Source organism: Cydia amplana, chromosome 12 (assembly GCF_948474715.1).
Source record: "Cydia amplana chromosome 12, ilCydAmpl1.1, whole genome shotgun sequence".
Taxonomy (NCBI): Eukaryota; Metazoa; Arthropoda; class Insecta; order Lepidoptera; family Tortricidae; genus Cydia; species Cydia amplana.
In genome coordinates this window covers 17,012,540-17,037,299 of record NC_086080.1, presented here as the reverse complement: position 1 = coordinate 17,037,299, position 24,760 = coordinate 17,012,540, and the positions used below count along the sequence as shown (strand labels likewise).

Here is a 24,760-nt window from a genome sequence, read left to right as displayed (position 1 = left end):
GGCGATGCTTTTAGACAAGACTATAAAAGGAGTATTAATTGAAAGTTACTGTTATAGCAATTATTAATAATGGAGAATGTATGAGGTTATAGTAATAATAATAGTTATTATTATAATACTAATAATATGCACTGTACACATTGACTAACTACACAGTAATCACGATTTTTTATTCAAATATTAGAAAATTCTCTCAACCACAATGACACAGAAACACGTGATAACAAAATGATAGAAGCATGCTTCAAGCAACACAACAACGTCAAAACTGCGAATCTCGATGGGAGAGGGCACTCGGCTCAGGATATTAAACAAATTGAAAAAATAAAAATAAAAGAAAAAATTCCCAAAATAATTTAAGTGTCAAAAAAGTATCATATATTTTAAATGTAAACGGAAAAGGAACCTTAACCCTAGCTTAAGACTAAAACGGTGCATGATTATTATTAGAAAGTCACTGTTAATGAGTTAGCGTCTTATCCCTAGCTGCTAAAGCTATGTCTGACCTGGGAGTGCGGTGGTATAGGCGAGGTTGTTCTGATGGTTCTCTTTGCTAGAACACTGCCGCGCGCCGCGCCAACTCCGTCCGAGTAGTCACTAAAAAAACCGAATCTGATCGGTTTCCCCCGGCCTCGACTTGTGGTAGGTGTATATGTGGGTCATCAGGGAGTTCCTCGAGCAGTATACTCGCTCACAGATGGTGCATCTGTACTCCTCCTGCCTCTCGGCGTGTTTGTCGGCAATGTGCCGCTTGAGCGACGCCTTCGAGCATAATACCTTCCCGCATAGCGAGCACGAGAATAACTTTTTACCTGCAAACAGATCAAACCAAAAAACAAATGTGGGGAGGTCCCCAAACGCGTTCGAAAAATAAACGTAACCTAACTGGGATTCCATTGTTCATTTTTCAAAATGCAATCGCGTGAAAAAATTAATTGAAAATAAATGTTTCAGAAAATAAAAAGTGACTTAAATTATAATAAAATAAAATGTAAAGTAGGTAAATAAAGAATAAACAGAAATGATGGCGAAGCTGCAGTGGCCGGTGAATAGTGTTAAGGGAAATAAAACACCATGCAGAAAAGGCGGAACAGAGAATCGAGGCTCGAAAATAAATGCCAAGCGTGACACGTTAATAAAAACATAAAACAGTGCACAGCCAAGTACAGTGAGTACTATATATCGAAGCTCCGGGGATACAACTCAATACACGAAGCGTTATAATAAATAATCACTACGGGTGAAGCGTGGGGATCTAATAAAACTGACGATATTATTTCAGTATATTTGTTTTTATTAAAAACGCCATTATCATCAATATTAGGATTTATGAAGTTCGGTATAACGATTACAATTACATTTTATGAGTAGTTACTTCAAGTATTTTATTTTAAAGTAAAAGAAAGAAGACTATTTCGTACATAAGTGATGTCAATTTGTGTTATCTTTTAGAAAAGTGCAGCCCATCATTTGTTTCATTAGTTGCCAGACATTTTACATTCAATTTGGCGCGTTCACAAATAGAATTTATTTAAAAATGGAAGACAAAATTAAAACTCCCCATTTTTGGCACATTTCGCGTTAAAAACGTTAAATATGGACTGCATTACACAGATGCCAATAACAAAAACGTAAGGAGAGTAAAATAATAATTTAAAAGAAAAAAATATATATAAAAATTTCAATACAACAACCAATAAATTAATTTAGATTCCTTATAAAATAAGTAAAAACGCCAACAAGAAGTATAAGAACACATTGATAAAGACACCCGCCGCGCGGCGCGGGGAATGTACCTACACGAGAAGTAAAACAAACAGGTCACAGAAACAGTCTTAATCTTGCTAAGATCCTAACTAATGTAGTTTCGACAGGGATGTGTTCTGCTCCTTAGAACACGGTGTAGTTCTCGCCCTTTAAAACCATGGTTTTTCTCCCTCCAATTTTGAGATCACAAATTTAATTTAGCTCCAATATAAACCGAAATAAGATTCTCGAATCACAAGCGAATTTTCAAAAAACCGAATTTTAGACTCGTCGCATTTTGAAGCGATATTTTTTATAAAATTAGTAATTTTAGTAAATAATTGTACAATTTTTTATCTACAAATACGCCTAATAGTGTACAATTCAAACGCGTACTTAGTCTAATCAGTCTATAGCGCTTATTAATTTTGGCAAAAGTTTTGCGTTCACACGCCCTTTTCTCTAAATAAATTCATCACGTTCCTTTAAAGACATAATTCAAAGACCAAATGACCGTACTGCCTCAGCAGCACATCCCTGTAATCATAAATAAACATGTAGACGCTATCATCTATGTGAATTCAGATAAACCTTAATCCTATGTAGTTAACTAACGTAATTCCCAAACCCAAATTAACAATAAAACCTAACTAAATTACTAGACAAAAAAAAACAACAATTCTACCGTTTACGTTTCAAAAACTTTGCAAGTTCAAGCAAATAAAAACTTAACATTTTCCCCACACACGGAATGTTGCGAATTTTTCAAAATTTTGATTCCGTTTTTTCCACGTCCTTAAATTTTTCTAACAAGAACATCGTTCCAATTTTAGCACCAAATCTCTAGTCTTCCAATTCGTTAAAGTATAATATAAAGCCTACTACGTATAACTAAACGAATTGTAATGGCTAAGCTTTTATGTATCTAGCAATAACAACAGAACCTTATAACATATAGCATTAAATTTACTTTAGGAAGCCTCTCATACTTGTTAGTAGAAGTATAAAGCGTCGTCCCGACTACAGTACAATAAGACGTGTTTCCAACACTACTTCTAAACTTTAGAAGTACACGCAAAATATGTCTTTTTCATTAAAAACACAATAGTTATGTAAAGCAGGCACTAATAATTACTTAATGTGTATATCGTTACAATAAATAATGTGTTTATGTTTAAGAATTTCTTACGGCTAATATAAAGAAAATACAACAATAGTATTTAACGACATTACGTCGGCGAAGTGATGTATATTCAACTAGGAGTAAACACAACTAGACATTAACACCACTGAACTTGTCGGGCTCAAAACTTTTACACTACTTATACATATTAGTATTCTCTAAGTATATTTTCTGAAACAGTCGTTAAAATTTGCTCTTAAATAAACGTGCTTTAAAGGGCACGTCGATAATTTGGCGTTTCTGTAGTCTAAGAGTTTCGAAGCCCTGCCTTAGTACAATTACAACTATTTATATGGCAAGCAAAAAAATCGATAAAATTGATCTCGAAATATTGAGTCAGCGATCGACACTGTCAAATTTAGGAACATTTAACACTGAGAGTTATTAAATTTATTCTATTTCCTATTATGTAGTCAATATAATAATGTGTGATGTGTTGTAATTACAATTGTACAAAACGAACAGGAACAAAATACATGTGTTGTTGTCAATGTACAGTCACCAGCATAAATAAATGACTATGGGCAGCCGTGAAAAAATATCTGATGTTCGATTGGAGGCATAAGTATATGACGACACTACCTCGGTAAAAATATGTGATCCTTTGTGACCAGCAAAAATATCGTTAGTCCGTATCCGCATAAATATCGGATCGGGTCGTTTAAAAATATTTGATTACTCGTAAAATTCAAAATATGTGATTACTCTCATCTGGAATAAATATCTCTCCACTGTAAAAGCAAATACATCGGATGGACGACAGACCGCCTATTTATCTGACACGTTGGAAAATCACAAATATGTTATCGACCTTTAAAAACGAACCATACATGTTTGGTATAGAGCCGTAAATTGTATAAAGTGATTTGACAATTCACGAAAAGAGTGCCGACTTGTCATTGTATATGTCTGTCTCACATTATATTCTATCATCGATTTGACGGAATAAACTGGATATAATTTTGAATTGTAACGTATTGCAATCATGAATCTAGTATATAACTGGATCTGGCATGAGGGGTGGGGGAAATGACAAAACGGGATAGTCTTATGTATCATTCAGTAGGAGTAGCAGCGAAAGCGCTATTATTGTTTGTCCTTGTCAGTCTCACAGGTTGACCTCTTCATCATTCTTTTTTATGTAAGAAGGAGGTTTATTACACATTGTCTATTAAAAGTCTACCTGAATTATGTCACAATTTAAAATTGCAAATGAAATATATGAGACAGACATATGCAATGACAAGTCTGCACTCTTTTCGTGAATTGTCAAATCACTTCAAACAATGTAAGGCTCTATGCTATCCAGGTATGGTTCGTTTTTGCCGATTGATGACATATTTCATAATTTCGTGTCAGATATATAGGCGGTCCGTCTGCCATCCGATGTATTTGCATTCACATTGGAGAGATATTTATGCCAGATGAGAGTAATCACATAATTTTGATTTTTATGAGTAATCAAATATTTTTAAGCGATCCGATCCGATATTTATGCGGATACAGAGTAACGATGTTTTTGCCGGCCACAAAGCATCACATATTTTTACCGAGGTAGTGTCGTCATATACTTATGCCTCCAATGGAGCATCAGATATTTTTGCACGGCTGCCCACAGTCATATATTTTTGCTGGTGACTGTACGAAGAATAGATGTACATATAAAACTATGATAATACGTAAAAAAACACTACACTAAACAAGGAAAAACGCAACAATAATAATTTGAAATGAACACAAGTCGTAATAAAAGTTTAGTTTAGATATAACTAATTCTGACTAAACTAAAACATAACTATGTAGCCATAATCATTCCTTCATAGATGGCACCTCGATATTCACTTCGCAAAGTGTTTATGCATCGATTTTAAATTATATTTCAAGAAATAAAGACTCACTGGTGTGGCAGTGTACAATTAAAAGACATAAAAATTAAAATAAATCTAAAAAAGAAAGTAAAACAAGAAAAATTCAAACCGAATGAGTAAGCGAGCAATAAATATTATAACGTTACCTTAATGTGTATGTGTATGTCATTAAATATGTCTATTTCAGTATTGTTGGGTAAAAGTCCGGTATTATTAGTGACCTGTGCTTTCTGCGGGTTGAATTTAGTTAAAAAATAAACCCTTACTTTATCTTTCTGCTGGTGCTATGTTCTGATTTCAGTCTTACGGATAACAAAATCACTTAAAACTAAAGTGAATTTGAAAAGCCTCATAAGCCAATTATATAATTGTGTATAATTTTTTTTAAATAGCATTTTAGTAATCTCGTATAAATATCTAAGAGTGAGATCATGTAGGTAAAATTACAGAATAAATAAATTGCAAAACGCCGAAAAATGAACACAAGGTTGAAAACAATATGCCTCTTTAGTTAGTTTACTTACACGAACACGGTTTCTTTTTTTAATTTAAGCCTAATATATAAATTTACAGCACCAAGATATTAATCTTTTCTCAAAATATTTTTCTCTTCGCCTTATTGTCACACATTTAACATAGTGTATAATTCAGGAATAGTCACATACCGCAGTATTGCACTGTGGGCGCGGTCCCGCGGGTCCGCACCCTCCCTTGTAACATTTGGAATGTCAAAGGAAGCTCTCGGCTTCATTGTGATGATAAGTCACTGTCATGGTCACAAACATACAACTACCAAGTTCAAAGTTCTCATCAAAAAAGTGTATAATTAATAAATCTTAAAATAAAATATCAACGAATATCAACGAGACGTTTAAAAGATATAAAAATAAATGTGATAATTGTTTGTTTAGACGTTGAATTGATCTTTGAACTTGTAGAAGTCTATGTTGTGGTGTTGGGACGCGATGGGATTGATTTTGGCGTCGACGTTGGAAAGGTTCTGGGGCTGGAGCTGCGGCGCGCCGGGCGCGGGCAGCGGCAGCGGCGGCGGCGGCGGCGGCGCGCCGCGCTGGCGCCGGTGGTAGATGCTCTTGTGGTTGTTGAGCGAGTTGAGCGTGCGGAACACCTTGTGGCAGAGCGAGCAGCGCGCCGAGTGCAGCGGCTGCAGGTGCTGCTGCTCCGTGTGCCGTTTGAGCGTGAGCCGCGTCGACAGCAGCTTGCCGCACACCTCGCAGCGGTGCCCCGCCCCGAGCGGGCCCACTGCCACACATAACAACCAACATTAGCGCATTAGTCAACATACAGCCCGCCCACTCGTATCCAACACCACTGCGACCTGCGCTCCAACGGGTCCCATTTTGAAGGAACCAATTGGCACAATTAGCACCACTTGAAAATGTGGTTAATTATTTGCTGTTGAAATTGTATTGTAGAGGCAATTCAACGTGTTTAAAAAGTTCGAATTTGACTAATGCGCTTCTTTTTTGTAAATGGAACGTTGGTGGTTATGTGTGTACCGATCATAGATGTCCCAATTGGTTCCAGAAAGGCAAGACTGCGCGAGTGTGCATCGACCGTGGCTCGAGCGCCGGGAAAATAGCGGCAATCCACGCTCGCGCAGAAGCGATTTACATTTATTAGTAACGATAAATTATGTATACATATAAGATAAAGACTGCAATGCGCATGCAAGTACAAAGTGAATCTATGCTATTTACATACAAGTGTTAGGAACATATCGCGTTACATTTTTTAAACTTAACAAAGGTACGGGCAAGAGTATGGCTTTAAGGTGGTTAGGATGGCAGTATTGTTTCGTCGAATGGCAACGTTTCGTATGGCGGGTACGCGGGGCGGCGGGGGCGGGGGGCTCGCGGCGCGCGCGGCCGTCAGTTGACGGGGTAGAACGGGCCCTGGCCCGTTGCCGGCGCCTGCTGCTTGCGGTGGTAGATGGACTTGTGGTTCCGGAGGCTATTCAAGCTGGAATACACCCGCCGGCATATGTTACACACTGGCTCGCGCGAGGGGCGCATGTGAACGTTCTGAATGTGCCGTTTGAGTCGCGTCAGCGAGGACAGGCTCTTGTTACACGGCTCGCATCTGTAATCTTCTTGGGGGGTGCGGGCGCCACCTGCTCACAACACAAGCTGTTAGCCCCATCGAAGCTTCGAACGCACTTTTAATGCACTCTCCATAACGTAGCCTCTCTTAAAGCACCGCCACCCCCCTTTAAGTCTGATGATAGCCATCCGTCGAGTCGTATAAAGCGGTATTAGTACGCAATGCATTGTTCTCTCTACCTAACCGGACCTATGGTGCTTACGGTGAAATGAGTGAAATCAGTTTTACAACAAACTGACGCGCCCGGCTCAGTGCAGTTTCGAATATCTCGAACAATAGTAATTCTTCAATGAAATCAAATGTTTTTTTAAGCTGACACCGCGATAGCGTTACTAAAATTCCATTGTCCAATCTTGAACGTTCCGAATATAATTTGACACAATATTTTTCCCAAGACAACGTGATAATGGGTAATACGAGTTTGTTTTTAGAAACATTACTGATTCACGGGATCCACCGTGATTCTACAGACACGATCTTATACCGAACTAAGATTTTCAAAACTATTACATTCGAGACGCTTGACATTCTTGAGACGAGTGCATTTATAAGTGTAGTTGTAAATGTTTGTATATACATTGTTTTTGTAACAATAACATTTTACAGCCAATTGGGTCAAGTGTGTGATTGACAAAATTCTTACCAATAACCGTGAAATGATTTGAAGGAAGTAGAAAGTATAAAAAAAGAAGAAAGATTCAAAATAAAAGAAAATTGCGAATTAAAAGTTAAGAACAAAACAACCTAATTCGGAGAAGGGAGTGAGGGATGTCCTAACACACAGTGTTTTCAAATCACATCTAGGAAACAAGCTAGCATATGTTCATAAACTATGGTTACAATACAAACATGCACGCCGCATTGCGTTTTGGTTCAATGATCAACGACTTCCAGAACTGCCGACAGACAGGAACCAAAACTTAATAGGTATAGTCAATACATACATCGAACCAGAACACAAAAAGCTAACATTAATATTTATACAGATCACAGAGCACAAAATGAAGACATATACAGAGGTTAAAAGGTTATAGGAGATAGGGATATCATAAGTAAAATACATAATAATATTTATGTCACGTGATAATTGCCTCATACATTTTGTAAAAATATAAAACCTAATAATGATATATAAACCTAATAATGACAGAGCAGAGAGGAAGCGGTGATGGTGGCATACGACAGACAGTGCATTAAAAATATCGTTTTTTTATCAATATATGTAGGTAATGCATAAAATAAACTTGTTGCTAGACAAGCCGCGACTCACCTTGGGAAGTGCTCGCCATGCCGTCGGGAGCCAGCGGACTCTGCAGACCTGAAAACACGATATCGACATTGCATTCATCTGTACCATGCTTCGTCTTTTCTAAATAGGGACTATCACAGTGTCAAATTCACAAATCACATACTACGGCAAACACTAGTTATAGTTACCTTGCAATGATGGATGTTCCGTGAGTGCCGCCATACTGAAGTTGTAGGTGTTAGAGGGCGCGAAAAGTTTCGTGTCAGCCGGTTGTATGAAGGGCGACGGTGGCAGTTGGGGCGGCGGCGTGCGGTCGTCGTTTTCGGCTGAACTGCCGCGTGACGGTGGGCCCCCACCCTGAGGCACATACAACATAGGCATTTATGGAGTTATTCATAAACGGCTGCTAACTTAATTAGTTGATGATCGTCGTTTGTTCTGTCGCTATGCCATAGAGAGGGACAAACGACGATCATCAGCTGATTAACTTAGCAGACGTTTATGAATAACGCCGATAGTGTAAGGCCTGAGTGGACGCCCGAGTTGGGCGTGCAGCGGGGCGGGGCGTGCGGCGTGCATGTTAAACAAATGCAAGCGTATAGGAGCGGCCTTAGTGCACGCTGCTCACATCACGCGTGAGCCCGACGCCACGCTGCACGCCCCGCCGAACGCTCCGCTTCGAGCGTCCACTCAGGCCTTACACTTATTCTGTGGTGTCTTTTATACTAATCTTTAATGATGTTAAAGGTTTGATATATATGAGTTCAAGTAAATCGAGAACTTAAGGCAAATGGCCTATAATTTTAATCGCATTATCTATGTACATAAATAGCTGAATTACCCAAATCATATTCAACAAATTCTGATTATTCAGTCTTCCTGAATGGAGGCAAATGAAAAAAGTTATTTAGGCAAAATTATCTCAAGACTTCAACTATCAGAGTTGGTATTCCAATTTAACTTTGGCAAACAAACTTTTCACTTAGTGAAAAAAATATTCTAATGTTCGTGATTCGTAGTTCCGAGGCACGTCTGTTATTGAGAAAGTACGAATATTATAAATAAATTGAAGGAATCTACGACGAATCTACTATCGACCTTGAAGTATTAAGTTTCCATTCAAAATGTTATTGATCTCTTTTACTTCAAGGAACACGAAACTTTCCTTATTGAATAGGTAGGTACGTTACGTTCAAAGAATAAATTTTGAGTAGGTACCATTTCGTACCACGTCACAGTGACAATATAGTTTTAGGTCCCTAGCGACTTTCATATTGGTACTTAAATGTTACATTTCTTAATAACTGAATGTGCTAGACTTTCAAACCATGTACCAAAAATTAACTGTCATTAGGGACCATCATTCGACGCGAGAGGAGAACGTTTACTTTATGTGATATTCTCCATACTTTAAATTCGTAATTCGATCATTCATACTTTAAAAGCAACAAGCTAATGTTTCAGTTCTAGAAGCTCAGGCATTAAGATTACCAAGTATCTAGCACTAGAATCCCTACCCGGAACCGCTCAGTGTCAAATGGCGCGCCGATTGTGTTCGGGTGACTAATTATCGGCAGTTAGCTTTGCTCTAGTGCCCGAGTCAGGTTATAGTACATTACATACCTAGGGAGGTGAATCCGTGAATGCTCCAGATCGCAGGTGTTTGTAAATATGCGATCTGGGGCTTTACGAATTAGGTACCGCCCGTGGTTTGTCTAAAGTTTTACGTCTTGCCTTGGCCAGGAAGTGAGATCCCACTTACGTGCCTAGGGTGACGTAAAAGTTTTTAATGCATTGCCTAAAGCATATAACGCAAGCTGACATAAATAACAATATATGTAAGTCAATTCTAAACAATATACATACCTATATTATATGTAAGTGTAGAACCCTTAAAAAGGCTCCTAAAATATTCGAGTGTTTTTTTTCAGAATCTTGATTTTATCAGAATTAAAAATATATATATATGTTGAATAACTTTATAAAATGACTGATGTAATGGAAACTGGCCAAGTCAAATATAACCTACTTTAAGATCTCACATTTTTTTTAAATAACAGCAATTGTTATAGGTATCCAATAAAGCAAATAAATAGAGTTTAATACTTGTTCATAATGTTATTTTTTTCCTATAAATACATATTTGGATTTTGCATAGAACTTGGCACTCATTTAGATCTCCATTCTTTTTGCGGCGAAGGACACAGCCAAGCATAATTTTTGTATTGAACTTGGCTCTCCTTTTTTACATTTATGTTTTTGGTGGGATAATTTATAGTAAATCTGTTGCTACACAAAACGACAATGACAACAATTTTTTAATTGTCGTGGCGCATTGTCGCGTGAGCTCTTAGGAAAAATGCCAAGTACCTATATTAAACACATTTTAATTTCAACGTCCTATTCTTAAATACCTCCTCGTTGTGCTTGGGAATGAGTGATCGTTTCTTGCCAATCAGAATATGGTTATTATGATTTATAAAGATGAGAGTAGAATTAATTTCGAGTCCGTATCCTGAAACTAAATGAGACAAATGCCGAGACCGACATAAAATATTTAGGTTACGCTTCTAAGATGAAATAATTCCGTTTCTATTTGGCAATGATAATTTGAGGAAAATATATTAACTGAGAATCTCTTTAATAGACGTACGAACTGATGAAAGCCAGTTTTATGATTCCATCGAAACGACGAAACTTTCAAAGAAAATACTTAACTGCTGTGATTCCGCGAATATGTAATGAGAAACCTTCACCTGTACAATTGAATTTGAACTCTAATAATTATTCTTAATTATTCTTGTGGTTAATATGTACTCAGTTCTCAATTTTAACTGCAGGTATTTTATCTTTATCTTAAGATATTTCTTTATAAATCTGGTTTTTTGTTAATAATAACAATACTAAGTATCTACGAAACATTGTCAAAAACTGTACGTAAACTTTAGACCACGGTCTCCGATTGACGCCGTAAATATTTATGATTGCACGCAGCGGCACCAACGGGAGGCCAAGACCTTCGATTTTACCAACTCACGAGTGGTCTGTGATGCGGCGGCGTGTCATCCGTACTCCGGTCAATATCAGCGTTGGAGCCGCATATCATGTCCAGAGGCTCATTCTTGACCTCCTCCATAAGTCTCGGCGACGGCGAGGAGCTGCTATTGGAAATCCCGTTCCCGTTATTTCCAGGCTCATGGGCTCTCGTGTTGTTGATGATCGAGTGATTCTTAGTAGAGAAGTCGGCTGCGTGGATCTGTGTTTCGTTGTTGTTGTCGTGGCGCGCGCGCTTGATGATGTCAGGGGAGTTGTCGGCGGAGCGGGACATGCGGCGGGGAGGGAGGGAGACTCGGCGCATCATGTGCTGGATGCTGGAGTGCTGGGGGTGGGATAGGAGCGCTTCTTCGAGCTTTTCGGTGTAGGAGGGGGTGTGGGGGTGCGCGTGCGCGGGGTGCGGGGGCGGGGTGTGCGGGGACGCGGCGGCGGCGGCGGCGCGCGCCAGGCTCTGCACCAGGGGCTGTGGAGGAAGCAGTGTGTTAAGAAGTGCATTAATACCAGCCGGGCTAGCACATGATTGGCGCGACAGTATCCCGCGGTGAGATAGACTGCCCGTCCCACTTTTATGAACATAGAAAAAGACGGGTAGTGTATCTCGCCGCGAGATACTGTCGCGCCAATCATGTGCTCGGCCAGCTGAAAGTTTATTGTGACTGATGGTGTTACCACTGATACATTTTGAACTGAGCAATAGCCACCCGGCTAGAATTAGTAGGTATTTTCTTTTTCATAAAGTTTTATTATTTTCCCTGGAGCTATCTTTGCACCGACTTGAACAGTACAAAGTGTGGGAGTGTGAGTGTCATTAAAACGTCATATATTAATAGAAATTTGACATTAATTATGACATTTCCACATTTTGTCATTGCAAATGCCATGCAGAGTTAGCTTAGTGTGACTACAAACCAAATGGATGATTTATAAGAAGCACACTCATTGAGAGAACGAACTGAACGAAGATGGCACTATCTCTTGCCGAACCCTTAGCTTAACAGTGTAGTCAATAGGGATGCCTCTATGGCGACAAGAAAGTTGCATACATATTGAACGTTCGACCAAAGCTGGTGCAATATTCGTTCCCTTAATAAGTGTGCATCTTTTAAGTAGCCACAGTTTTGTCTGTATAGTTTGTCAAAGAACTGTCTTATTTCAAACATAGACAGAGAGAATCGTACTATCTTTGTCTTACACTAGTACTAGCACCCAAAAGAAAAGGATGAGTATAGTTTTCCTGGTTCTTACTGACTGACAAATTGGTTTGACCAACTATACCTACATTACCTACTGAACGTTCGACCAAAGCTGGTGCAATCTCCGTTCCCTTAATAAGTGTGCATCTTTTAGAAACAATTTAGTCTGTAAGAAGTACTAACCCCCTGAGCATCGTCGTTCTGCGTAAGCCCGGAGACCCGCAGCACCTCAGCAGTCTTCAGGAAGGAGGAGAGACTCCGCTGGTGCACGTTCACCTCGCCGTGGTAGATGAACTCCACGAGGGCGTGCAGGTCCGTGAACGCCACGTCTTGGAGGACGATCACTGGGTGTTTGCACGGTGTTGACTGTGGAAGGGAAAGTTTATTAGTGCTGGTCGGGTTGAATAGTCTTAGAAGTGTAAGGCCTGAGTGGACGCTCTAAGCGGAGCGTTCGGCGGAGCGTGTAGCGTGGCGTCGGGCTTACAAGTAATTTGAGCAGCGTGTACTAAGGCCGCTCCTATACGCTTGCATTTGTTTAACAAGCTCGCCGCACGCCCCGCTCCGCTGCACGCTCAACTCGAGCGTCCACTCAAGCCTTACACTTAGTTCTAGAGTTAGACCAAGAAAAGTCTGCAGAAATCTTGATAGCATACGCAGTGCAAGTGTTATTTAATACGTCATAATTTCATAGAATTTGACGTGTAAAATGACACTTGCACTGCGTGTGCTATCAAGATTTCTGCACACTTTTCTTGGTCTACTCTATGTGGGCAACTGGGCAGCCGGCGGCTCACAAACACCATTTCCTCTCTGTCGCTCTTGTAAATTCGCACGTAAGTATGACAAGGAGGCAACACGTCGAACGTGGTTCGCGGTAGGCCCTCAGATCCGTAAACATTAACAATCAATCATAACTCATCATTAACTTATCTGCTTTGCCTAAAGGTTGACTGGTAGAGAATGCCTTATGGCATTAAGTTGGCCTTTTGTACAGTGTGTTTTCTTATGTGCAATAAAGAATAAATAAATAAATAATCAATGTATGATTATATACTATGACATGTTACACATCAATTGTTTATATGCGTTCACTGTTTATATGTAATTAATTAGGTATGTTAAGTAATTAACTTTAAGATATGTAGTCCAGGTACCCATTACGGGTGTTTATGCTATATTAAAATGCAATAGCAATACAGGAAGACAAATAATAATATTATAATTGTCATATCTATAGGACTACACTCTCGAATGAAGATCAATATTTAAAAAAATAATACTATAATACCTGAGTAATAAATATAAATGGTATTGTATAATATTATAAGTTGTAGCGATGGAAACGTCAATATAATTTTATTCGATGAGCATATAATTAGACATTCCAATCAAATAATAGTATTTTATGCAACCGTTGTTTAAGCGAGGTCAAAAAAGGCGAGTGGCGTGAGTAACAATTTGAGGCGAAGCCGAAAATTGTTAATAAAGACGCCACGAGTATTTTTTGACTCAGTTACAAGCAAGCACTTACTTTGAAATAAAATTGTAAATTTAACAAATATGGAGAATGAATGGAGGGTACGGGCGGGAAAAGAATGAATGAAAAAAAAACATGTCTATGGTTCACTCATCTGTCAGAGATGACTATTAAAATTAGGTTGGCAACAATGTATTTCATAGAATATTTTTTAAGTGGTGATTACACGAAGTATCGTAAAAGTGCCAAAAAGATACTGCGTGTATGCACAAATACTTTTTTGGGGAATAGACTAAAGACTTGTCTTGACAACTATAAGATAGGGGTTTAAAGGTGTGTGCACGGCCCTTTAAATGACAAATAAAAGTACGGGAGTAGAAAAAATATATTATATATATATCCCACTTTATATGGAGTAGGTATTACAAAATACAGAATTCGTACCTTAAAACTTATAGTAGCAAAATATTATCTTGTAAATTCTGTAGCGATAAAGAAAATGAAATAAAACAAGTGAATTCTAATTTCATTGCATTATTAGATAAATTCATAAAAGAATTAATTCATATTTGTTTACCACAATTGCACAACATTGCATTGTGTATAAGGGAATGCGTAATTTTGCCCAAGGTTGCCAAGTCAGGTTGGCCGAGTGGTCTAAGGCGCCAGATTTAAGCTCTGGTTCCCGAGAGGGAGCGTGGGTTCGAACCCCACACCTGACAGATCTTTATTATACTTTTTGCTTTTATTTTTTGTTGTTTTGAATTTTGTTACGTTTTATTTTTATTTAATAACAGTCCAATAATTTAAATAAATATGTACCTAATTTTTTAAATTTAATTTTTATTGTTTGATATTTATTATGTAATTCGATTCAATATTTTTTGCGTTGCCTAATTTAAGTAAGTACATATATTATATCGTTTTTTTTTTGTTTTTAAAAGGCAAACATTATTAAAGTTTTTTTGGGTGGATATTATTTATTTATACAATTAATGATTTATATATTGTGCTTATTTTTTTTACATTTATTTTGTTATCAATTTTAAAAATTTATTTTTTATTTCTTGAGTACTTACTTTTAATAGCTCCCTAAAATACGGGCTGCAGGCCGAAAGCACTACCCGGTGCGCCTTCAAACTCTTCCCATCACAAGCCAGCGTCACGTCCACAAAGTCCTCATCGTCGCGAAGGTTCTCGAAGGCGCTGGTGATGCTGCTCTGGTAGTTGTTCCACCGCAGACAGAAGTGCTGCGTGTCGGCCATGGTTGTGGTTAGCGAGTCATGTGTGTGCGACCTGGAACGATAGATGGCGTTAGTATTCGTGCGAAAAGATATTACACTTAAAAAAAAATGAAGTAAGTTGTTTATGGTGTCAGGATGGCGTATGTTTATGGTTTCGAGTTTACTGTCACTTTTGCTTTCTAATAGGTATGGTGTGATATTTATTTTAATTAAAGTCATAAATCATAATTAAATTTTAATTAGTGCTATATTGGTTTACGTTCGTCGAAAACAAATGTGTAGTATAGGTACAGTGTTTAAGTTCTTCCTGTCTATATGAACGTCAACCCTGCCTGTAAAGCCGCGGTCCTGGGTTCAAATCCCAGTAAGGGCATTTATATGATATTTAAATCACGAATGGCGCATTATTTGATAAAAATAACCAGTTGTCAAGCTATATATTGGATTGATTTATACGTATGTCATTCCTATTTCATTCGTAGTTGGCACAAAACATAACATGTTTATCATGCAACTTTCAAAGATAAGCTCAAGAGAGACCGTTATCAAAAGACTTTAGCACAATATGGTCAATTATTATAATAGAAATAAAACAACAAAGATTAAAAAAACGGGTCAAACGTGATAAAAACGTCTTGCATAATGTATCAATTGCTTATTAAAAATGAATAATGTTTTTGGCCTATTTTATTGCAAAAATATTGTCGAGATACTATTATGAAGACGGATATACATAGGTACTATGTATTATTTATGACAGTTGATCTGGCTATGGTATGGTGCCCTCTGAACCTTATTGCTTGGCAGCCATTTTTAAATTCTAAGTATTTCAACTAAGCTCCTTCATCATCATCATCAACTTAAAAGAGTTATTCTCCTGTCGTACCTCTCGGCTTTCTTTTACGGATGTCCAATTTCAAATTCGAGGTACCCTCGTATTCAAATGACAATTATTCGCGCCATTTTTAATCGAAGTCAGTATATCTTCAGCTGTTTATTTGCGTATAGTTAATGCACAAACAAATATATGTATATTACAAGACAATCTTACACAAATCACTACCAACTACGTTACGAGGAAGTTAACCTATTTAATCAAACTTGCAAAGGGATTGGCAACTGTCAAAGCTTTGCACAGATGGCGCCAGCATAAGTTTTACCTGTCCTTTGAGATTTGGCTTAAGAAAACAAGAATTGACACTATTCGTAGGACTGACAGGTAATACCTACGCCATCTGTAAAATGATTCAACCGGCCAAGCCCATTGTCAGAATAAATACTTAAATAATGAAATTTAAACAATAACGCAATTGTAAGTAAATACCTCGAAAAAGTAATTTTATTGACTTCTATAACAAAAAAACTGGAACTAAAGTTTTGTAAGGTATTTAAGTGGTTTCCTTATGAAACAAATGAAGGTTTTTCTTATTGAATCCTGGAAAATTGGCCTTTGTTATAACGCCTCTATTGAAAGTCCCACTGAAAGACATATGAACAAACAAAAGACACATTTAACTGAAGGTTTGAAAAAAAAACTTACTTAATATTGTTTTTCTTTTAGGGCTCCTTCAGACGGCGCGTGAAGACCTATTAAGTAACACTTTCCTGTTCTAGTGTCCTAGCAGGGCAGAAAAGTGCCACTTTGAACCCTCCTAGCAGGGAAGAAAAAGCCCTTTTTCGAATTGGTGATATGAAAAATATGTTGCCCTACTTACGCTTCCTAGAACTGCCTTGTCTATAGTATGATGACAATTCTCGCCACTTTAATGGCATTTAAGACAGTTTGAGCTAGACATCGGACCAGATGCCTTCCGTCGCTGAAATCTGACCTTATCATTGTCTCTGTGTCATTGTGTTTTTGTTGACAAACTTTCCATGTCATGACAAAAGAATATATGCCTTAACACGTAAGGAATAAGATGCAGGTTGTGAAATTGTAGTGTTTGCAAGGAATGGAAGAAATTGATAGTTTCTAAGGCATTTTTTAAACATAGTGTGGTTATGACTATGTTTCTTGGGTGGTCGTAATGAAAGGTTTTCTCTTTTACCATACTTGAGGCTTAATTAATCGCTGAATCATAGATTCTATGACCGACATTATTTTCAATACATTACTATACGTTTTTCGTTATATGTTTACCTACTTGAAGATTCAAAGTGCCTAATTAATTTTTCATATGACTCACACAAAAAATAAAGAAATACTTGCGTCGCGTCGGTTACATTTCCATGTTCCATAGGCAATGTATATGTTGGACATTTAGGTAAGATTGTTACATAAAAAAGAGTATTTGCATATGAAAAATGTTATAATCTTTAAAGGAGGAGCTGTAGACCCAACCGTACCGTTAAAACACATTTAGTGCCTATATCTAAGCTGAAACTCGAACTAGCTCAATAGAACTTTAGACCTAGGTGTTCTATTGGTTAACCATTTAACTCTTTCATATTTAACACGTCCACAAAAGAAATTAAAGGAGCAAAGAATGACACGCCGCATCGTTTTGCTCTACTATTCAATCGGGTTGAAAAGATTTACCCTACTGTAAATATTGGACCAAATCACAAGCGGTCGCGAATTTCGCGATTGCGTTATCTAACTTAACATCGAGCGTTGTGACAAGCGTTTTTCACTCCGCGTTTCGAGGTGGTCGGTGCTCGCGAGAGGTATACAGTTTTTTAACTTTTGGGTGATTTAAATCTTCTCGAGGCAGAGGTGTAGGGTTGGAGCCGGTGTAGCTTTATTTGACGTTCATAAGCGCATTGTAGTACCTATGTCTACTTGAATAAACTACCTTTTATCTTTTTTGATATTGTTATGATATGATCTTGACACAACTGGCAGGAGAAGCACTAAGACGAGGAAGAGGACGAAAGAGCGCATAGAAAAATGAACAAAATTGGAACGTTCTTCTTTATAAAAACACCTTAAAGGTTAATGGCGTTGTTAATATAATCTTAATGTATTTACAAAACTGGAAAGAACATAGTTTATTTAACGTAAATAATACAAAGGTGATGGGCACCTTGCCGAGGGGCCTAGGTTTAGAAGGTAGGTTATAGGGTTTTTTTTATTAGGTTTAGTTTTAGTTATTTTATTTTATAAGGTACTTAAGTATTAAGTTTATATTATTTACATTAATATTATGTTATTATAAATTTGTCTCTTTGACAAATTGTAATTACATACTAGATAAAATATAACATAGTTATTTTATAATAATATTTATTAATTAGGGGTAAAACTTTTAGCCTACGTCATTGTTATTTATTTATTTATTTTATTTAAACTTTATTGCACAAAATATATACAACAATGTACAAATGGCGGACTTAATGCCAAATGGCATTCTCTACCAGTCAGTTGTTATATTTATTTTATTCATTATATTATATAGCTTGGCCTTGGCTTATGGCATTAGGGCGTTTTTTTTGTTGTCCCCTACACTTTTTTTTCAAATTTGGGATTTTTTATGTTATTTCTACTCAGAATCACGAGCTCTTTCTATCCTAATAGGAGAAAAAAAGTGTCCCAAAATTTCCATACATTTTTCGATCTTTCCATTCCGCGACCGCCATACAAAGTCTATGAAAAATGGTGACGTAATGGAAATAAAAACCTTAGGACACTTTTTTTCTCCTATTAGGATAGAAAGAGCTCGTGATTCTGAGTAGAAATAACATAAAAAAATCCCAAATTTGGAAAAAAAAGTGTAGGGGACAACAAAAAAAAAACGCCTATTAACCTATGCAGATTGCAGAGTATGTCAATGCAATTAATTCAAGGATAACTAATAAATTATGATATTTCCTCTTTCCTAAATGCACTTTTAATACCACAAATCAGTGATGGAATTTAAGGTAATATGTATAGATAATTACACGATTGTTATTTATAGTCAACAATTAGATTGGTACTTTAACGTTGAATTTTTGTTGACGCATAACCAAACTTGATTCAAAATTATTGTCGCCGGTCCAAACTTCAGTAATTTTATTTATTTACTTATTCATTTATTTAAGGCATTCTATACCAATCAACCATTATGTCAAACAGAAACTTGTAGCTAGTGTAGTTTGCAATTAAAGTATGTAGAATGTAATGTAAACGACGCATTAAATCTGTTGTTTTTATATTTTATCTGTTACTTAATTGTTACTGTTTTATACTTTATCCGTTATCTGTAGTTTCTGTGCTATTGAGGCTAATTATTCGAAGTTACAATAGTCACAATAAAATTGTGTTTTTTTTTTTAAATAAAAGCCTCAGGTTCCTAATTAATATCTACTATTTATATATAATATAATATCCGCTATCATCTTATCGTTTATACCACACCTAACTCCATATGTCGGATGGCAGATTGCCCTCCATATAGTCCATATTATCTATCTGACCATCCATCTTTGTCGTCTTCAATGGTTTTGTGCCTTATAATTAATGACACGGATTTGGACACCTTATGTATTTGTACTATGTTTTTATACGGTCCGTTAACACATTCACTGCCAAGAACACGTACATATGTGTGTTGATTTTGTACTGGAAATGGGGCGCCTGTCACCGAAAGTGTTAAGGTCTCTGTATAGTATTGGTTCTATTACAAGGGTTGATTTTTTGAAAGAATGTAATGAAACTAGTCTTAAAACCCTTATTTATAACGCCCTGTTGCTTGACATAATTCCGATAGTTGACAATCTGTTCACCAATATATATTAGCAATAAGTGTGGGCAACTACTGGGGCAGTGCCAGGCACTGGGATAAATGTGTTATGTTATCATTATCAGGTTGATCGCCGATGGGTTTTTTAAATGCTAAATTCTTAAAAAGTGTGTACAATTAATAAGTTTCGGAATGTTTCCAAAAAGTCGAAAAAGTTGTCGGAAATTTCACAAGAAATAAAAAAAGATTCCTAATACAAAAACTGAGATGTTTTTGAAATCTTCCTAGGTTTAGAATTTTAGCTATAGGTAGAGTCTGTGCGGAAAGAGAAGAGTCGTGGAATGTATTGGGTCCCATACATTCTACGACTCTTTCCGCACAGACCTTATTAGAAACTTTCAGACGGCACATAATAGTCCGTATATCCCTAGCTACTTAATTAGCTACTTTCCTACTAGTCAAATCAGCTTCTTTTTTAGAACTGTCAAAACGATTTGCTAATATGGAATTCATATGAAAACATGTGTAATGACGTCACGGTCAACTCACCTACTTTTTATATTTCAATCCGATTTATTAAATAGAAATAGTATTTAAAAATAACTGCTATCTATGTTTTTCTAATAATTATCTGGTGCTTTATTTCGTGCACGGTGTGAAATAGTTTATTTTAAGTAGAGGAAAGTACCCAATTCAAATAACTGATAAAAATATATCAAAATAAGTTGTAGTTAGACATGGCCGCCGTTTAACGCTTTGACATTGTGATACCCGCGTTATCACAGTTTTTTTGGTCGCATTTTAGCATTTTATCGAAACCTAGGCTCCTGATAGCTTATCACGCTGAGTTTAGGTTTCGGTGACTAGTTATATTATATATGTAATAATATATTTTGTTAATTTGATTAAAAACTTGGGCGAGAATCAGGATTGAATGCACGTAAGGCATTAGTGAGATAAAATAAAGAAGTATTTTACTAAAAGCTTACGATAAAGTTCGTTCTCTGTCTATGCTGTTTTTTTCTTTAAAATATTAATACGCGATTTCATTTGAGTCTTAATAGCTGCTGAGAAAAAAATAACGTACATTATTATTTTCGTTTGCAATAGTTAAAATAGATGGCACCACTTACTACTTAGCCACCGAATACTTCTTCATATAATAAAAAATATGTAAGTAATATCATTGAATTTATATTTGTAATTGTACGTATATTATAATTATTGGTAATTTATTGCTTGTAAAACAACTTGACAATTAAAATGCTCTTGTGGCCAATTTGCTAAATATATATTTGAGTTTATAAGTGTTAATTAAAAGGGAAATGTAGGTATAAGAATAATAATATTATTTTGACTTGCCTCTCTAGATAATAAGTTTTTCCAAACATAACAGCGTCACTTCAAAAGTTTTAATTATCTTTTAAGATAATGTTTGATAATAAAGAAAGTGTTTACACTTTCTTTATTTTCAATCGCATTCAGGTAAAGCTATAAAATAGGTTTAAACCTCACTTCAACTAGGTATTCTAAAAATTTAATTTAAAATTTGCATTATGAATTTAGCGATGTTGGCACAGTTGTTCCGTCTGCATACACCTGAGTACGTTAGAATACTGACGACAAATATACAAATGCATTAAATATGTATGAAGTCGATACACTGTTATTTCCTTTTGTTACTAAGAACAATATATCTACGCATATGATGGCCTTGTTAACCATGCTGAAATATAATCGAAACTATAATATTTGACTAAGAACAATTGTCTACTTTGACACTAGTTTTTCAAGTGTTGAATAACGCTTGAATGTGACCTGGTTTGAAATTTTGCTGAAAATATTAAAATCGTACGGTATACGACCGTATTCAAAGTTTGTCACTTTAAAATTATTACCTATAATTTAAGACAGATTGTGTAAAGATGGCTTCCGTTTTTGAATGTTTTTTTTAAATACTATAAGATAATTAAAAGTCTTTATACCCATTTCTCAACCTTTCGCATTTATTAATTTCTTAACGATTTTTGCAGTCCAAAACTACGTAATTTTTACACCTAAAATCTGACATACAATATTGGTAAGACCAAATAAAGCATAACATTATAGCAAGGCAGATAAAGTAAATAATTTATATAACTTTTTTACTCTTCTCTAATGTAAAATTTTTATTCAGCCAAATCGACATACCTTTTCATGTCTGCACTTAAAATCTACCCAACCGTATAAAGTAGGTATCATAGCATTTCGCAGTTATTAAACCTGATACCATTTTATAGATGTTGTAGCGCGAATATTTCGTTTTTTATCGGTGGAGTCTAAAAACTTAGGCTTTATCTAGCTTAGTGTCAGTGCTATCAACGTCGGGTGACCTAGCTTATCGCCCGTCTTCATTAGCTCGCAAAAATGGCTGATTTTAGCGGCCACGGAGTTCCGTATAGCTGATCTGTACAGCTGATGTTAATTAAGACATTAATGGCTTAATTTAGGGCGTCCGCTAGGTGGCGCGGTTGCACCGAGCGGGTGAGCGGGTTAACTTACTTACTTGGCTGGCGTGATGACCCAAAATGAGTCTTGGTCTCCAACACAAGAGCACGCCACTTTGCTTGGTCCAGAACGGTATCACGCCAGCTTTCGCCGACGCCGAGCTCACGGAGAAGTGCCACCACTCTGTCCGCCCAACGATATTTAGGATGACCAACAGGACGACATATGTAGTTTACAGGATCATAATAAGAGACGATGGCAGTTGGAGCGGGTTAACGAAAAATAGTATTCATTAGTGACGCTAACTGACGCGGACGCATGCGACGGATTTTGACCTACAATGGAACCCGCGTGCGTGCGCCCGCGGGTGCCATAATGCCATTGTGAGTAGGTAAAATTCGTTTGGTAAGTATTAACAACGAAATTAGCATGACCCTTAGTCAATGTATAGTCCGTGTTTCAGACTTAATACACGTTCATATGAGTTATCAAGCTTTTTTTTAGCTTGTTGGTACGAATCTATTTAATAGTTCTCAAAGTTCCAAAGTAGTAACTAAAATCTGTTCAACAGACCTTTACCTCTAGGTCTTTAAGGGGTTTATGCGTCGTTGGACTAAAAGTAAATATGGCGATGTATAAAAATGTCTAGATATAAAATAAAAATTGGTCCGAGTATTAGAAAGCCAATACTTCAAAATGTTTAAGTCTTATCAAGTCGGAATATAAAATGACTACTTTCAAAGTATACAAATGTCTAAGTCTTATCAAGTCGGAATATTAAAATGACTACTTTCTTTACATAGGTCCAGGATTATAATAATACATATACGGAACAAATTCATCCCCTCGTAACATCTAGTTCTTAAATTAAAACGAATAATATTCAATAAATATGAACAAGCTAATAGATAAGCGATCAACAAACAAGCTGAATTCTAAACAGACAAACTTTTATCTATATATTTGGTCTAATATACAGATGCACATTTTTATACTTCGTCGAAATTATATACGCACGAACTTATGCAAGTAGACATTTTTATACATCGCCATATTTACTTTTAGTCTAGTGCCGCAACATAATTGTATTTGGTCTAATATACAGATGCACATTTTTATACTTCGTCGAAATTATATACGCACGAACTTATGCAAGTAGACATTTTTATACATCGCCATATTTACTTTTAGTCCAACGACGCATAAACCTTAAGGGCCACTTGCACCAATCCTGGTGTTACCATGGTTACCAGTATAATTTGACACTGGGTTAACGGTTTAACCCCTTAACGCCGGGTTAGTGGGATGGCGCAAGTGGGCCTAAGATAATTCTTCGGTTTCCTCTCCATTGTTTCCGTCATCAAAAAAAGGACCAGAAAAATTCAAATGAAATTAAGTAGGTATTTAAAGAGCTCCTTCTTAAGGAGCGGCCTTAGTGCACGCTGCTCAAATCACTTGTGAGCCCGACGCCACGCTGCATGCCCTGCCGAACGCTCCGCTTCGAGCGTCCACTCAGGCCTTACAGTTAGTCTTTCAAAATATCTCATTAGCCTCATATTTATAAGTCTAATCTCCAAAAATGTAAACATTTTCTAAAAATAAAATTAATCTGGGGTTAAAAGTGCAACAACGGGTGATAAAATATTTAGGCTTGCGAGTGTAAATCTATACCTAACGTCGGTGCGTAAATAGGCACTAATAAACTAAAAGATAGTTAGGTATTTGTTTTACAAGGGGGCACAGTTGTTGTTTAACCCGAGCTAATATCGATAGCCGAGCAAGCGAATGATTCTAAAATTGAACTACGACCGTAGCGAGTAGTATAGTGCGAACTTGACACTAGATGACATTTATAGTATTTTTGTGCTTATTTAATATGTTTGCTTACTAACCCAGTATTCTACTATCTAAGTATACCTAGATTTTTATCATCGTTTCATTTAGGTACGCTCTAATCGTGACATAGATAAGATACGGCTAGTTTCTAGGTGTTCTGCATTGCACTTTTATCATAGTTTGTTTGTAAAAGAGATCAAGAGTTTTTTTATATTTTATAAGGTTCGTGCCCAGAGTAAAAAGATATGCAGTGGTTAGGTCGTTGAGACAAAACTTTGACATGGTTTCCTTCTATGGGTTTTTCTATATATTTAAGTATCTAACTTTTGTATGAGTCATTTATCAGTTGTATTTAAAGGGTCCCACTGATTAACAGTCCGCCGGACGGTATCGGCCTGTCAGTTAGAACAAAAAGTTGACAGTTCCGAACAACTGACAGGCCGATATCGTCCGGCGAACTAGTAATCAGTGGGCCCCTTAACTATTGTAGGACCATAATATGCATTACTGTCTATTAAATTATTATAAAGGAAATAAAATTAAAGGTCTGTTTATAGAAAATTAATAGATATACTTATAAACCAAAACAGATATATTATCATACACTAAAAAAAGTGACCAAATAATTAGATTTGTTC

At 36.6% G+C, this 24,760-nt stretch overlaps 1 protein-coding gene and 1 non-coding gene across 6 annotated transcripts in view; one reads left to right on the top strand and one right to left on the bottom strand.

Moving 5' to 3' along the window:
- Positions 1–24,760, bottom strand: part of LOC134653150 (broad-complex core protein isoforms 1/2/3/4/5) — a 54,510-nt gene that overhangs the window by 184 nt on the left and 29,566 nt on the right. Inside the window, exons 3-8 of one of the 5 annotated variants that reach the window (XR_010097237.1) lie at positions 14,971–15,187; positions 12,598–12,780; positions 11,205–11,684; positions 8,356–8,524; positions 8,189–8,236; positions 507–812 (exon numbers count right to left, since the gene is read on the bottom strand). Coding sequence is in view for 4 of the 5 variants with exons in the window: in XM_063508481.1 (XP_063364551.1) it covers positions 5,705–6,057; positions 8,189–8,236; positions 8,356–8,524; positions 11,205–11,684; positions 12,598–12,780; positions 14,971–15,156 (1,419 nt within the window). In the remaining variant the exon portion in view is untranslated. Of the gene's footprint in view, positions 813–4,607; positions 6,929–8,188; positions 8,237–8,355; positions 8,525–11,204; positions 11,685–12,597; positions 12,781–14,970; positions 15,206–24,760 lie in introns of those variants that run through there. The other 4 variants (XM_063508484.1, XM_063508481.1, XM_063508482.1 and 1 more) reach the window with 4 other exon arrangements.
- On the top strand, positions 14,530–14,613 carry Trnal-uaa (transfer RNA leucine (anticodon UAA)). Its single transcript has one exon. It is a non-coding gene; the product is annotated as a tRNA-Leu (tRNA).